We start from the raw sequence: 15,092 nt of genomic DNA, 5'->3' as shown, positions 1-15,092 counted from the left end.
CAGCCTATGTTCATCCTGTACCCCAGACCAGTCTCTCTGCCAATATAGATGAGACTAGCCCCAAGCGTATGTCCTCCAACTTTGAATAGACATACTGACAAGCAAATAGACATTCTCTCTTATTGTATGGATAATGTTATGATAATTATCGTACAGATAATTTGAGATTATTTAGAAGATGGTTTCAAATAAAAAGCTATATTATTTTGAGCTGCCTGTTGACCTTAAAGATCAAACATGACTCCAACAATGCCCTCCGCGGCTGGCGCTTTAAATATTGACAATGGAATTTATTACCAGTTAACCCTTGAACTGGTAGGCACCGGAGGCTCGTGACTTCTAACACCTCGTGCGGCCCACTAATACACCTCGTGCGGCCCACTAATACACCTCGTGCGGCCCACTAATAAACCTCGTGCGGCCCACTAATACACCTCGTGCGGCCCACTAATAAACCTCGTGCGGCCCACTAATACACCTCGTGCGGCCCACTAATACACCTCGTGCGGCCCACTAATACACCTCGTGCGGCCCACTAATAAACCTCGTGCGGCCCACTAATACACCTCGTGCGGCCCATTCCCTCAACATAAAAATACTTTAATTCTTCTTCTCTCTCTTCTCAGACTTCATCTTTGAAAAGGACCGAGAAGAATGTATACTGAAAAATGGGGTTAAGGGGCGTTGTCTCAATATTACCTCCTGCCCGTCTGCTCTGGAGACATTCACCACCAATCCACCCGTCATATGCGGATTCACCGGTAAAATACCCATTGTCTGCTGTGCTAACATCAAAGGTATGTCTGCTTGCACCTTCTACTAGTATTTAAACTCGTTCCGTATTATAGTCTATGACCTCATTTTAAGCTAATTGTCTCATGTGCGATAAATGTTTTGTTAACGTATATAGAATAAGACTTCCAAGTTTCAACTGTTGTTGTAAGTTCTGTGAATGAAATAGCAAATACCAGTTATCATATCAGATAGCTCACCATTCTCAGTTTGGTCAACATTATGATTTATTGAAAATTTCACGAGAAGGTAGACAGATGTCCTAAATACTAGCAGTTGTACACAGTGTGACGGAACAATACCAGCAGTCAGTTGTACACAGTGTGACGGGACAATACTAGCAGCCAGTTGTACACAGTGTGACGGGCCAATACTAGCAGCCAGTTGTACACAGTGTGACGGGCCAATACTAGCAGTCAGTTGTACACAGTGTGACGGGGCAATACCAGCAGTCAGTTGTACACAGTGTGACGGGACAATACCAGCACCAGTTGTACACAGTGTGACGGGACAATACCAACAGTCAGTTGTACACAGTGTGACGGAACAATACCAGCACCAGTTGTACACAGTGTGACGGGACAATACCAGCACCAGTTGTACACAGTGTGACGGGACAATACCAACAGTCCAGTCAGTTGTACACAGTGTGACGGAACAATACCAGCACCAGTTGTACACAGTGTGACGGAACAATACCAGCACCAGTTTACACAGTGTGACGGATCAATACCAACAGTCAGTTGTACACAGTGTGACGGAACAATACCTGCACCAGTTGTACACAGTGTGACGAAACAATACCAGCACCAGTTGTACACAGTGTGACGAAACAATACCAGCAGTCAGTTGTACACAGTGTGACGGGACAATACCAGCAGCCAGTTGTACACAGTGTGACGGAACAATACCAGCAGTCAGTTGTACACAGTGTGACGGAACAATACCAGCAGTCAGTTGTACACAGTGTGACGGAACAATACCAGCAGCCAGTTGTACACAGTGTGACGGGACAATACCAGCAGCCAGTTGTACACAGTGTGACGGAACAATACCAGCAGCAGTTGTACACAGTGTGACGGGGGCAATACCAGCACCAGTTGTACACAGTGTGACGGGACAATACCAGCAGTCAGTTGTACACAGTGTGACGGAACAATACCAGCAGTCAGTTGTACACAGTGTGACGGAACAATACCAGCAGCCAGTTGTACACAGTGTGACGGAACAATACCAGCAGCCAGTTGTACACAGTGTGACGGGGCAATACCAGCAGTCAGTTGTACACAGTGTGACGGGACAATACCAGCAGTTAGTTGTACACAGTGTGACGGGACAATACCAGCAGCCAGTTGTACACAGTGTGACGGGACAATACCAGCACCAGTTGTACACAGTGTGACGGGACAATACCAGCAGCCAGTTGTACACAGTGTGACGGAACAATACCAGCACCAGTTGTACACAGTGTGACGGAACAATACCAACAGTCAGTTGTACAAAGTGTGACGGAACAATACCAGCACCAGTTGTACACAGTGTGACGGAACAATACCAGCACCAGTTGTACACAGTGTGACGGAACAATACCAGCAGCCAGTTGTACACAGTGTGACGGAACAATACCAGCACCAGTTGTACACAGTGTGACGGAACAATACCAGCAGCCAGTTGTACACATTGTGACGGAACAATACCAGCACCAGTTGTACACAGTGTGACGGAACAATACCAGCAGCCAGTTGTACACAGTGTGACGGAACAATACCAGCAGCCAGTTGTACACAGTGTGACGGAACAATACCAGCAGTCAGTTGTACACAGTGTGACGGAACAATACCAGCACCAGTTGTACACAGTGTGACGGAACAATACCAGCAGTCAGTTGTACACAGTGTGACGGAACAACACCAGCACCTGTTGTACACAGTGTGACGGGACAATACCAGCAGTCAGTTTACACAGTGTGACGGGGCAATACCAGCAGCCAGTTGTACACAGTGTGACGGAACAATACCAGCACCAGTTGTACACAGTGTGACGGAACAATACCAGCAGCCAGGTGTACACAGTGTGACGGAACAATACCAGCACCAGTTGTACACAGTGTGACGGAACAATACCAGCACCAGTTGTACACAGTGTGACGGAACAATACCAGCACCAGTTGTACACAGTGTGACGGAACAACAGTACTCACATGTAACCATCTGGGTTTTGTGTTGGTGCGTGCGGAGGACCGTAATATTCACGTGTGTTCGTCAAGGTGTGTGTGTATAGTGTAATATATGTCTTTACAAGGTTATGTTTCTGGCGGTGGCGTTCAACTGGTGCCACACATAGATTCTGCTTGCTGGGAGACGTGTGTGTGTATAACATTGGTGTAGTGCATGGTTTAGCGCTCATGAAATGAGTGTATATTTACTTGTACAGTATTTATCATGCTGAAAACGCTTTGTGGGCTAGTGGCTTCACTAGCATATGTAAGACATGTCCCTACACTCATACACTACTCTCATGCTCTGTGTACACGCATTTTTTTTTATCTCGCACATCCACACAGCACAAATCCTCACATGATGATACTACACGACACAGTCACACATGATACACAGCCACACATGACACAACCACACATTACACCGCCACACTTGACTGTGTCAGCCACACACACGGTTCACATGACACAACCACACATGATACATAGCCACATATGACACAGTCACACATGATACACAACCACACATGAAACACAGCCACACATGAAACACAGCCACACATGAAACACAGCCACACATGACATACAGCCACACATGACACACAGCCACACATGACACACAGCCACACATGACACACAGCCACACATGACACACAGCCACACATGACACACAGCCACACATGATACACAGCCACACATAACACGCAGCCACATGGCACGCATCCATACATGACACACAGTCACACAGCCACAAGCATTATACACAGCCACACATGACACGCAGCCACATGGCACACATCCATACATGACACACAGTCACACAGCCACAAGCATTATACACAGCCACACATGACACGCAGCCACATGGCACACATCCATACATGACACACAGTCACACAGCCACAAGCATTATACACAGCCACACATGACACGCAGCCACATGACACGCAGCCACATGACACACAGCCACACATGACACACAGCCACACATGACACACAGCTACATGCGTTATATACAGCCACACATGACACATATACACATAATACAAAGTCACACATGACACACCTTGAGGTTACCTTGAGGTGTTTTCGGGATTTAGCGTCCCCGCGGTCCGGTCGTCGACTAGGCCTCCTGGTTGCTAGACTTATCGACCAGGCTGTTGGACGCGGCTGTTCGCAGCCTGACTTATGAGTCATAGCCTGGTTGATCAGGTATCCTTTGGAGGTGCTTGTCAAGTTCTCTCTTGACCACTGTGAGGTGTCGGCCAGTTATGCCCCTTATGTGTAGTGGAAGCGTGTTGAACAGTCTCGGGCCTCTGCTGTTGATAGAGTTCTTTCTCAGAGTACCTAATGCACCTCTGCTTTTCAACGGGGGTATTCTGCACATCCTGCCATGCCTCCTGGTCTCATGTGGTGCTGTTTCTGTGTGCAAGTTTGGGACCAGCCCCTCTACTATTGTCCACGTGTAAATTATTAATGTATCTCTCCCACCTGCGCTCAAGAGAATAAAAATTTAGGTTTTTCAGTCGGTCCCAATAGTTTAGAGGTTTTACCGAGTGGATTCTAGCTGTAAAGGATCACTGCACGCTCTCCCAGATAAGCAATTTCTCCAGCTTTGAAAGGGGCTGTCATTGTGCAGCAGTACTCCACTCTAGAGAGCACTAGCGTCTTGAAGAGTATCATCATTGGTATAGCATCTCAAGTGGGAAAAGTTCTTGTTATCCAATCTCATTTTTCTTGCAGTTGTGACGGCTACTTTGTTGTGTTCTTTAAAAGTAAGATCTTCCGACATGAGTACACCTAAATAATTTACATTGCTTTTTCGATCTATGTTATGATTTGACTGCTTTTTGTACGTGGTTTCTGTTTTTATATTTTTATTTTTTTTTTCCGTAGCGCAAAAGCTGGAACTTATCTTCATTAAATACCATATTATTTTCTGTAGCTTATTGAAAGACCTGATTTACATCTGATTGGAGGTTTGCTGTGCTCTCTATGTCGTCTACTCTTATAAAAATCCTAGTATCATCTGCAAAGGATGATACTGTGCTATAGATTGTGTCCTTGTCTATGTCCGATATGAGGATGAGAAAAAGTACTGGAGCAAGCACAGCAAGTACCCTGGGGGACTGAGCTCTTTACGGTTGATGGTCCGGATTTTATTTTGTTGACTATTACACATTGGGTTCTATTAATCAGGAAATTGTAAATCCATCTGCGGAATTTATTTTTATTAATCCATCTATTTTTCCGGAAATTCCTTTTGCACGCATTTTGTATGCAATAACACCATGGTCACATTTGTCAAAGGCTTTCGCGAAATCTGTGTAAATTACATCAGCGTTTTGCTTGTCTTCTATGGCATCTAAGGCCATGTCATAGCGGTCCAGCAACTGTAATAGGCAACAGCACCCTGTTCTGAAACCATGTTGTCCGGGGTTATGGAGATGCTGTGATTCCATTTGTTTTGTTATCTTATTTCTTAGCACTCTCTCAAAGATTTTTATGATGTGTGATGTAAGTGCTATCGGTCTGTAATTTTTTGCCTCTGCCATATTTCCTCCTTTATGGAGTGGTACTCTCTCTGCTGTTTTTAATGTGTCATGGATAACGCCAGTATCTAGGATTTGCCTCCAAAGAATGTAAAGTGCCTGCGACAGTTTTTTTTACAATTCATGATGAATATGGAGTTCTAGAAATCCGGGCCTTTTGCAGAGTGCATAAGCATACTGTCTATGGCTTCTTAAAAATCCAGTGGGGACAGGGTGACATCTGATATATGGTTTGATGTTGGCATCACATCCAAGAAAAAATCATCTGGGTTACCAATCTTTAATGTGTTTCGTGGCTCTCTGAAAACAGAGTCGTACTGATTCCTCAGAATTTCGCTTATTTCTTTGTTGTCATCTGTGAAAGTTCCATCTATCTTTCGTAAAGGCCCGATACTAGATGTTAGATGTAGTTTTTTTTATCATGATTTTGCATAGAGAGAAATCTGAATGATTTCTTTTCCTATTTCACTGATGGACTTTTGCTCTCTTTGTTTCTCTTGGATTTTGTGTGATTCTTGTAGCTTTAGTTCAATTGTTTCTATTTCTCTACCTAGCCTTCATCGTCGTTCTTGAGATTGGGTGTGACTCTCAAGTTGTTCCACGATTCGTTTTCTTCGCCTATGGAGGGAATCCCCTTCCCGTTCCAGTCTGCATCTCTTCCTCTTTTTTTTTTGTAGGGGTTTGCGGTTTGAGCATATTTCTAGAGCTACCGAGTTTTTTTTTCTTCAGGCACTGGTTCAGGTTTGAATTTTCTAGCTGTTCTTCCCAGCTTATTTCTGCGAGGTCTTGGTTTATTTGCTCCCTGTTAATCCGTTTATTATTAAAATTGCATTTGCTGAATTCTCCTCTCATGGGGCTCGGGACTGGTTGTGCAGGTCTACTTCCCCATGCTTGTCAGAACTTCAATTAGGTTGTAATCTGAGTAACAGGTATTTGAAACCATTATGTTCCTGATCACTTCATCATTGTTAGTGAAAATGATCCATCCAATGTGTTCTCTTTTCTGGTTGGTTTTACTATTTGCTGGTTTAAGGCAAATCTGTCGCACATTCGTAGCAGGTCATTTGCATGTGCCTGTTCATTTAGGCTATTTCCTGGTATTCTTACTGATATAACTGTATTAGCTAAGTACTTCCATTTCAGGTGCCGTAGGTTGAAGTCCCCCAAGCAGGATGAAATTTGGGACTGGATTTGTGAGTTTTTCCAAGAAGTGTTCTATTTTCATTAGTTTTTTTTGGTTTTTTTGAGATATATACAAGAGTTGTTACATTCTTGTACAGCCACTAGTACGCGTAGTGTTTCGGGCAGGTCCTTAATCCTATGGTCCCTGGAATACGATCCCCTGCCGCGAAGAATCGTTTTTTCATCCAAGTACACATTTTACTGTTGCGTTAAACAGAGGCTACAGTTAAGGAATTGCGTCCAGTAAATCCTCCCCGGCCAGGATACGAACCCATGACATAGCGCTCGCGGAACGCCAGGCGAGTGTTGGTCTTTATACTGCTGAGGATTTGCCTCCGGTGACTTATATAGGACAATAACTACATTTACGATCTCAATTTTGATGATCATCACTTCCACCACATCGTTTGTAGTGTTTAGCAGCTCAGTGCAGATGAGTGTGTTTTTGATGTAGAGGCTGACCCCACCCTGTAGCCGGTGTTCCTTGTCACATCTGACAAGATTGTATTCCGAGATCCATATTTCACCATCATGGTAGTCCTTTGTGTGGGTTTCCGTTTTGCTGCAAACACTGCATTTGCCTAATGTAAGAGGCCATCTATAAAATGAACTTTGTTAAATTTGCATGTTTTTGTACCCTGGATGTTGGCAAATATAAATAATGTTATTGTGTTTGAGGAAGTGCAGGATGCTTTACTTGGTGTTAATATTTGAGGCTCTGGTAAGGAGGCCACTGTGTTTGCGTCCTCTCTAGCATTTCACCGAGATAGTGGTAGTGTGTGGAAATTTATAGCCATTCTTCTCCTCTTTCTCTTGCTAAAAAATAATCCTGGTCAATAGAGTTGTGATTGTTTTCATAGTGACGGTCTATCGGTTTTATTCGCCTTGTACCTTTTATATGGAAAGGACACAGCCACACATGACACACCCACACAGGACGCAACCACACATGATACACAACCACACATAACACACAACCGCACATGATACGCAGCCAAACATAATTCACTACCACACATGATACACGGCCAAACATGATACACGGAGACACATGATACACAGCCACACATAACACACAACCACAAAACCACACATGATACACAGTCACACAAGACACACAGCAACATACGATACACAACCTCACATGATACACTACCACACATGACACATGATACACTAGCACACATAACACTACATAGCATACACAACATCATATGACACACAGCCACACATGATACACAGCCACACATGATACAAAGCCACACATGATACAAAGCCACATATGACACACAACAACACATGAAACACAGCCGCACATGACACACAGCCACACATGATACACAGCCACACATGATACAAAGCCACATATAACACACAACAACACATGAAACACAGCCGCACATGACACACAGCCACACATGATATGTATCCTCATATGACACACGGCCACTTATGACGCACAGCCACACATGACACAGCCACCCATGACACGCAGCCATATATGGCACAGCCTCACATGAGTCACGCGTGACACACAGCCACACATGACACGGCCTCACATCACACACAACCACACATGACACGCAGACATACATGACACAGTCACACTAAAACATCAACACTTGACACACAGCCACACATGATACGGAGCAACACATGACACACAGCAACACATGACACACATCAACATATGATACACAGCTTCACATGACACAGTCACATATGATACACAGCAGCAATGACACGCAACACATGACACTCAGCCACACATTAAACCATCAACACATGACACACAGCAACACATGACACACAGCCGCACATTATGCACAGCCACACATTATGCACAGCCGCACATGACACACAGCCGCACATGACACACAGCCGCACATGACACACAGCCGCACATGACACACAGCCACACATGACACATAACCACGCATGACACACAGCCACAAATGACGCACGACCACACAGTACACATCCACACATGACTCTCAGCCACACATAATACACAGCCACACCTCATACACGGAGACACATGATATACAGTTACACATGACACAAAAACTCTAATGATACACAGCCACGCATCTTACACTTCACATGACACACATGATACACAACCACATATGACACACAGCGACACGTGACTCGCAGCCACACATGACACAACCACACATGACAAACAGCAACACATGACACACTGCCAAGCATGGCACACAGCCACATATGACACACATCAACACATGACACTCAGCCACACATAGTACACAGCCACACATAACACACAGTTACACATGACACACTGACACACAGCCACACATGATGCAGGCACACATAACACAGCAACACATGACGCACCGACACACGCCCACACATGACACACAGCTCACATGATACACAGCCTCACATGACACAGCTCACATGATACACAGCCTCACATGACACACAGCCACATAACACACAGCCACACATGATACACAGCCACACATGATACACAGCCACACATGACTCACGGCCACACATGACACACAACCACACATGACACACTTCCACACAACCACACATGACACACACATGGCACACAACCACACATGACATACACCACACATGACTACACTGCCCCACACGACACATTCACATGATCTATGCACGATATATATCGTCTCGATAAACTATACATGTTAGAGCCACTCAATATTTCATGACACAATCATATGCGATGCACTGTCACTTATGACACATCAATATATATGACACAACTCACGTATAACACAACCACAAATGACATGTGACACAACCATAAGTGACACGTGATTCAACCACAAGTGGCACGTCTGTCACGTGTGACACCACCACAAGCGTAACATGTTACATGACACAACTACAAGTGACATGACGCACATGACACAAACATAAGTGGCACATATGACACACATGAAATATGACACACAGCCACACATGACTTCGTTGTCTTACATGTGTCCACAGGTGACACATGTAAGACAAGTAGCACGTGTAAGACAACCACAAGTCACAAGTTGTGACACAACTACAAGTGACACAAGTATGACACAACAAATGACAAATATGACACAACAAGTGACATAGGAACATAAGAATAAAGGTAACTAGAGAAGGCTTATTGACCCATTCGAGGCAGCTCCTATTGATAACCACCCAATCCAACTCATATACATGTCCAACCCACGCTTGAAAAAATCAATGTTCCCCACCTCCACCATGTTACGTGGTAATCGGTTCGACAAATCAATAACCCTGTTACCGAACCAGTATTTACCCAGGTCTCTCTGAAATCCAAACTTTTCAAATTTATACCCATTGTTACGTCTTCTGTCTCGTGCTGATACTTTTAATACCCTATTAATATCCCCCTTTATTATGTCCATTCATCCATTTGTAAACCTCTATCATGTCACCCCTAACTCTTCGCCTTTCTAGAGAATGTAATTTAAGCTTTGTCAATCTTTCTTTATATGACAGATTACTAATTTGGGGAATTAACTTTGTCGTCCTACGCTGGACACGTTCTAGTGAATTTATATCTAATAAATAGTACGGCGACCAAAACTGAACAGGATAATCTAAATGGGGCCTAACCAGAGCAAGATATACCTGAAGAACACCAGGTGTCTTGTTAGTAAAGCTTAGATTAATAAATCCCAGTGTCCTATTTGCCTTATTACTGAACATTTATGCATTGCTTTTAAGCTTTTAAATTCTTACTAATCATAACTCCCACAATTATGACATGTGACTCAACAAATAGTGACACATGTGACACACAACACAACCAATAGTAACACATGTGACACACATGACACAACTATAGGTGACATGTGACACAACACAACCACAAGAAACACGTGACATATGACACAACCATAAGTTACAAACATGACACAATTACAAGTGACTCACATGATGCAACCACAAGTGATACATGTGAAACACATGACACATCCACAAGTGACACAATCACACATGTCTAAATCACACATATGATGCACATAATGATATATGAGCAAATAAAAGTTTGCTAGAGTTAAACCCGAGCAAGTGCAAGGTAATGAGGATGGAGAACGTGTGCACAGAGTGCAGGTGTCTACACCATAAGGGAAGGCCAACTACATGGATCAGACAACAACGTGGAGTGGCAATAAGTCTAACAGTAACTGTAGAGAAAACACATAAACAGGGAATCATCGGCAGCAAATGGGACGCAGAGTAACATTGGGACTACATTATACATATATCAATAAGTACACTTTCAGAACAGTACACAGTCTATGTAAGATCAGTTTTAGAATACATCATTGGCAAGGAATCCGCACTTCTGAAGGATTACGCCAATTACATCAAGATTACAGAAGACATGACGTTCCGGTCCATTCTGGACCATTATCGAGTCATGTGATGATGTCGTGTGATTATCAAATCATCACACGGAATAATAATGATCCAGGATAGTCCGAAACGTCATCATTTCTCCATTTTCTGTGTGGTTTATTCATATCTTCAGCCACGTTGTGACTCATCGTTTGCAATTGAAGTTAAATTATAATGTAAGAGACGCAATAAGAGCTAGACCACACCTTTCTGTACTCACTGAGGGATTCAGAGACTACATAACAGGCACCATGACAATGGGAGGACCAAGAATAGTAGTAGTAGTGATATATAGCTCTCCATCAAATGACAGAAGACCCAGTCAAGTGTATGACAACAACAACATGGCAGTTAACACTATAATTGAGAGGGCAGCCTCTGCTGCCTGTAGAAATAGATCCCATCTGCGCATCATGGGGAACTTCAATCGCGGAAGGATAGACTGGGAGAACAAGGGACCGCGTGGAGGCCAGGGTTCATGGAGAGTCAAACTATAGGAGGTGGTGACTAGAAACTTTTTAAGCCCACATATCAGGGAACCCACAAGGATGAGAAGAAACGATGAACCAGCGAGACTCGACCTAGTCTTCACTCCGAACGACTCCGACATAAGAGAAAACAGGTTTTGAGGCCCCAGTAGGAATGAGCGACCACAGTGTACTGGCGTTTGAGTACCTGGTTGAAGAAGGGTTATTGAACTCGAGGAGAAGTACTGAAAACAAAAGTCTGGCATTCCGAAACGGAAACTATGAGGAGATAAGAAAATTCCTAACAGATATACCATGGGAAACAGAGCTCAGGGGTAAGACGACCTAAGACATGATGAACTACATTACGCAGAAGTGTAAGGAAGCAGCAGACAAGTTTGTCCCAGTCCCAGGAAAACAATGAAATGAAGATGAGAAATCCATGGTTTAGTCAGAGATGTAGGCTAGCTAAGCAGCAAAGTAAAAGGGCATGGAGAAACTATAGAAATAACAGGACACTTAAGAGCAGAGAAAGATACCAGAGAGCCAGGAATGATTATGTCAGATTGAGAAGAGAGGCAGGACAATACGAAAATGACATCGCAAGCAAGGCAAAGACTCAACCTAAATTACTTCACAGCCACATCAGGAGAAAAACAACAGTAAAGGAGCAGGTAATGAAATTAAGGAAAGGGGCAGACGGATTCACTACAAACGACAAGGAAGTGTGCGAGGAACTGAATAAGAAATTCCAGCAGGTCTTTCCTTTTTATAGCAAGGAGATGCTCCAAAGATAAGAGAGGGAGTAATTAACCATGATCCACTAGAAGAGTTTGAGATTACCAGTGGGGAAGTAAGGAAGCTTTTACTGGAGTTGGATGTGACAATGGCCATAGGCCCAGATGGAATCTTCCCTTGGATACTTAAGAAAGGAGCAGAAGCACTGTGCCTGCCACTCTCCATAGTGTATAACGAATCACTGGCAACAGGGGAACTGCCAAGAATTTGGAAAGCGGCTAATGTTGTCCCGATATAGAAGAAGGGGGATAGACAGGAGGCACTGAACTTCAAGGCCAGTGTCCCTAACTTGCATACCATGCAAGCTGATGGAGAAGATTATGCGAAAAAAGCTAGTGGAACATCTGGAGTGAAAGAACTTTGTAACACAGGATCAACATGGGTTCTAGGATGGCAAGTCCTGCCTCATAGGATTAATTGAATTCTACGACCAGGCAACAAAAATCAGGCAAGAAGAGAGAGGTGAGCAGACTCCATATTTTTGGATTGCCAGAAAGCCTTTGACACAGTACCACACAAGAGGCTAGTGAAAAAGCTGGAGATGCAGACAGGAGTGAAAGGGAAGGTAAGCCCATTGGATAAGGGAGTACCTAAGCAACAGAAGACAGCGAGTCAATATGAGGAGCGAGGTCTCAGACTGGCAGGACGTCACCAGTGGAGTGCCAGCAGGGTTCAGTCCTTGGACCTATACTGTTTCTGATATATGCAAACGATCTTCCAGAGGGTATAGAATCGTTCCTCACACTGTTTGCTGATGATGCAAAAATTATGAGGATTAAAACAGAGGATGATAATAGGAGGCTACAAAATGATCTAGACAGATCATCAGCCAACAGATGGCTGCTAAAGTTCAACCCGAGTATATGCAAAGTAATGAAACTTTTCGGTGGAAACAGGAGGCCAGACACAGGATACAGAATAAGAGATGAAGTACTTAATGAAACAGAGAGAAAAATCTAGGAGTTGATGTGGTGGAGGCTAACTCCATACACAATTTCATATGTAGATATGATAGAGTCCCAGTAGGCTCAGGAACCTGTACATCAGTTGATTGACTGCTTGAGGCAGGGCAAAAGAGCCAGTGCTCAATCCCCGCAAGCACAAATAGGTGAGTACTGTTAGGACAGGGAACCACATACATCCATACAACACAACTCCGCATCATTCACAACCTCAAGTAGCGTATGACCTCACACGACACAACAACACACCACACAACAACGTACTTCATAGAATTCCACAACCACAAATGAAACATGTGACACACAACACAGTAACACATAACGCAGACACATATGGCACAAAGCCACATATCACATTGAACTACACATGAAATACAAACCTTACTTGTCCCGTATCCGGATTAACGCTTTCATTACAAAGGAGATAACAGAATAGGAACATCCATGGATACAGCGCCCAATTATTCTCATTGTCGGCGAACTGAATAGGGACTAATAACAGAAAACGTAAGTCCTGGACAGAACTCTCTTATCTCTTCCTCGGTGGAGATATTATTCTCTTAATCTCTCTTATTCCCGCAAAAAACATGGCTGCTTCACGTGGCGCCTGACAGCTGAATGGACAGCGCTTCGGATTCGTAGTCCTGAGGTTCCGGGTTCGATCCCCGGTGGAGGCGGAGACAAATGGGCTTAATGTTTCTTTCACATTAGATGCCCTTGTTCACCTAGCAGTAAATAGGTACCTGGGAGTTAGACAGCTGCTACGGGCTGCTTCCTAGGGGGTGTGTAACAAAATGGAGGCCTGGTCGAGGACCGGGCCGCGGGGACACTAAGCCCCGAAATCATCTCAAGATAATTTCAAGAGAGAAGATAACCTCTTTAATCCTCCCCTGAAGGAACACTTGTTAATAAAAGTAACATTGCGTGGAGGATCCAAACCCTTGTTGTTATAATTTAAAACATCCTAAAATGCTACCTACTTTCTGCATCGTGTGTAGTTCCGGGGATCAACAGCCCCGCGGCCCGGTCTCAGACCTGGCATCCCGGTTGGTCGTCTGGTCAACCAAGCTGTTGGACGCGGCTGCTCGCAGCCTACCGTATGACTCACAGCCTGGTTGATCAGGTATTCCTTTGAAGTGTTTGTCGAGTTCCCTCTTGAACATGGCCGGTGGGTCATGTTCACAGAGAGGAGGTTATCTTGAGATGATTTCGGGGCTTTAGTGTCCCCGCGGCCCAGTCCTCGACCAGACCTCCACCCCCAGGAAGCAGCCCGTGACAGCTGACTAACACCCAGGTACCTATTTACTGCTAGGTAACAGGGGCATAGGGCGAAAGAAACTTTGCCCATTTGTTTCTGCCTCGTGCGGGAATCGAACCCGCGCCACAGAATTACGAGTCCTGCGCGCTATCCACCAGGCTACGAGGCCCCTCCCACGAGGATGTGGGATCCTTTCCACCATGTCGTCAATAACAGTAACAAGTCAATGTAAACCACCTCGGCCATGTGTGTACACTTTCCTGATTGTTCTCAACATGGAAGTAACGCAATACATGCTTACCAGCTCCTTAATCCCATTTACTAATTATTCCTGATTATTTATTCTTTCAATTTCAAGATCTCCAAGAACCTGAACATGTGGCAGCCAGAGGAGTAATTATACTGCTCAAGTTAGGATATTTACTGAATTGTAAATAATACATATTTAGGAAA

General features: G+C 44.2%; 1 protein-coding gene across 1 annotated transcript in view; it reads left to right on the top strand.

Moving 5' to 3' along the window:
• The first annotated feature begins 237 nt into the window (after positions 1-237).
• Positions 238-15,092, top strand: part of LOC123746801 (venom protease) — a 242,730-nt gene continuing 227,875 nt past the window's right edge. The window contains exons 1-2 of the mRNA XM_069319556.1: positions 238-328; positions 627-797. Coding sequence (XP_069175657.1) covers positions 238-328; positions 627-797 — 262 coding nt within the window. The remainder of the gene's footprint in view (positions 329-626; positions 798-15,092) is intronic.

This window comes from Procambarus clarkii, chromosome 93 (genome assembly GCF_040958095.1).
Source record: "Procambarus clarkii isolate CNS0578487 chromosome 93, FALCON_Pclarkii_2.0, whole genome shotgun sequence".
NCBI classification, from domain to species: Eukaryota; Metazoa; Arthropoda; class Malacostraca; order Decapoda; family Cambaridae; genus Procambarus; species Procambarus clarkii.
The sequence above is the reverse complement of the archived record's forward strand: the minus strand, read 5'-3'. Positions and strand labels throughout refer to the sequence as shown.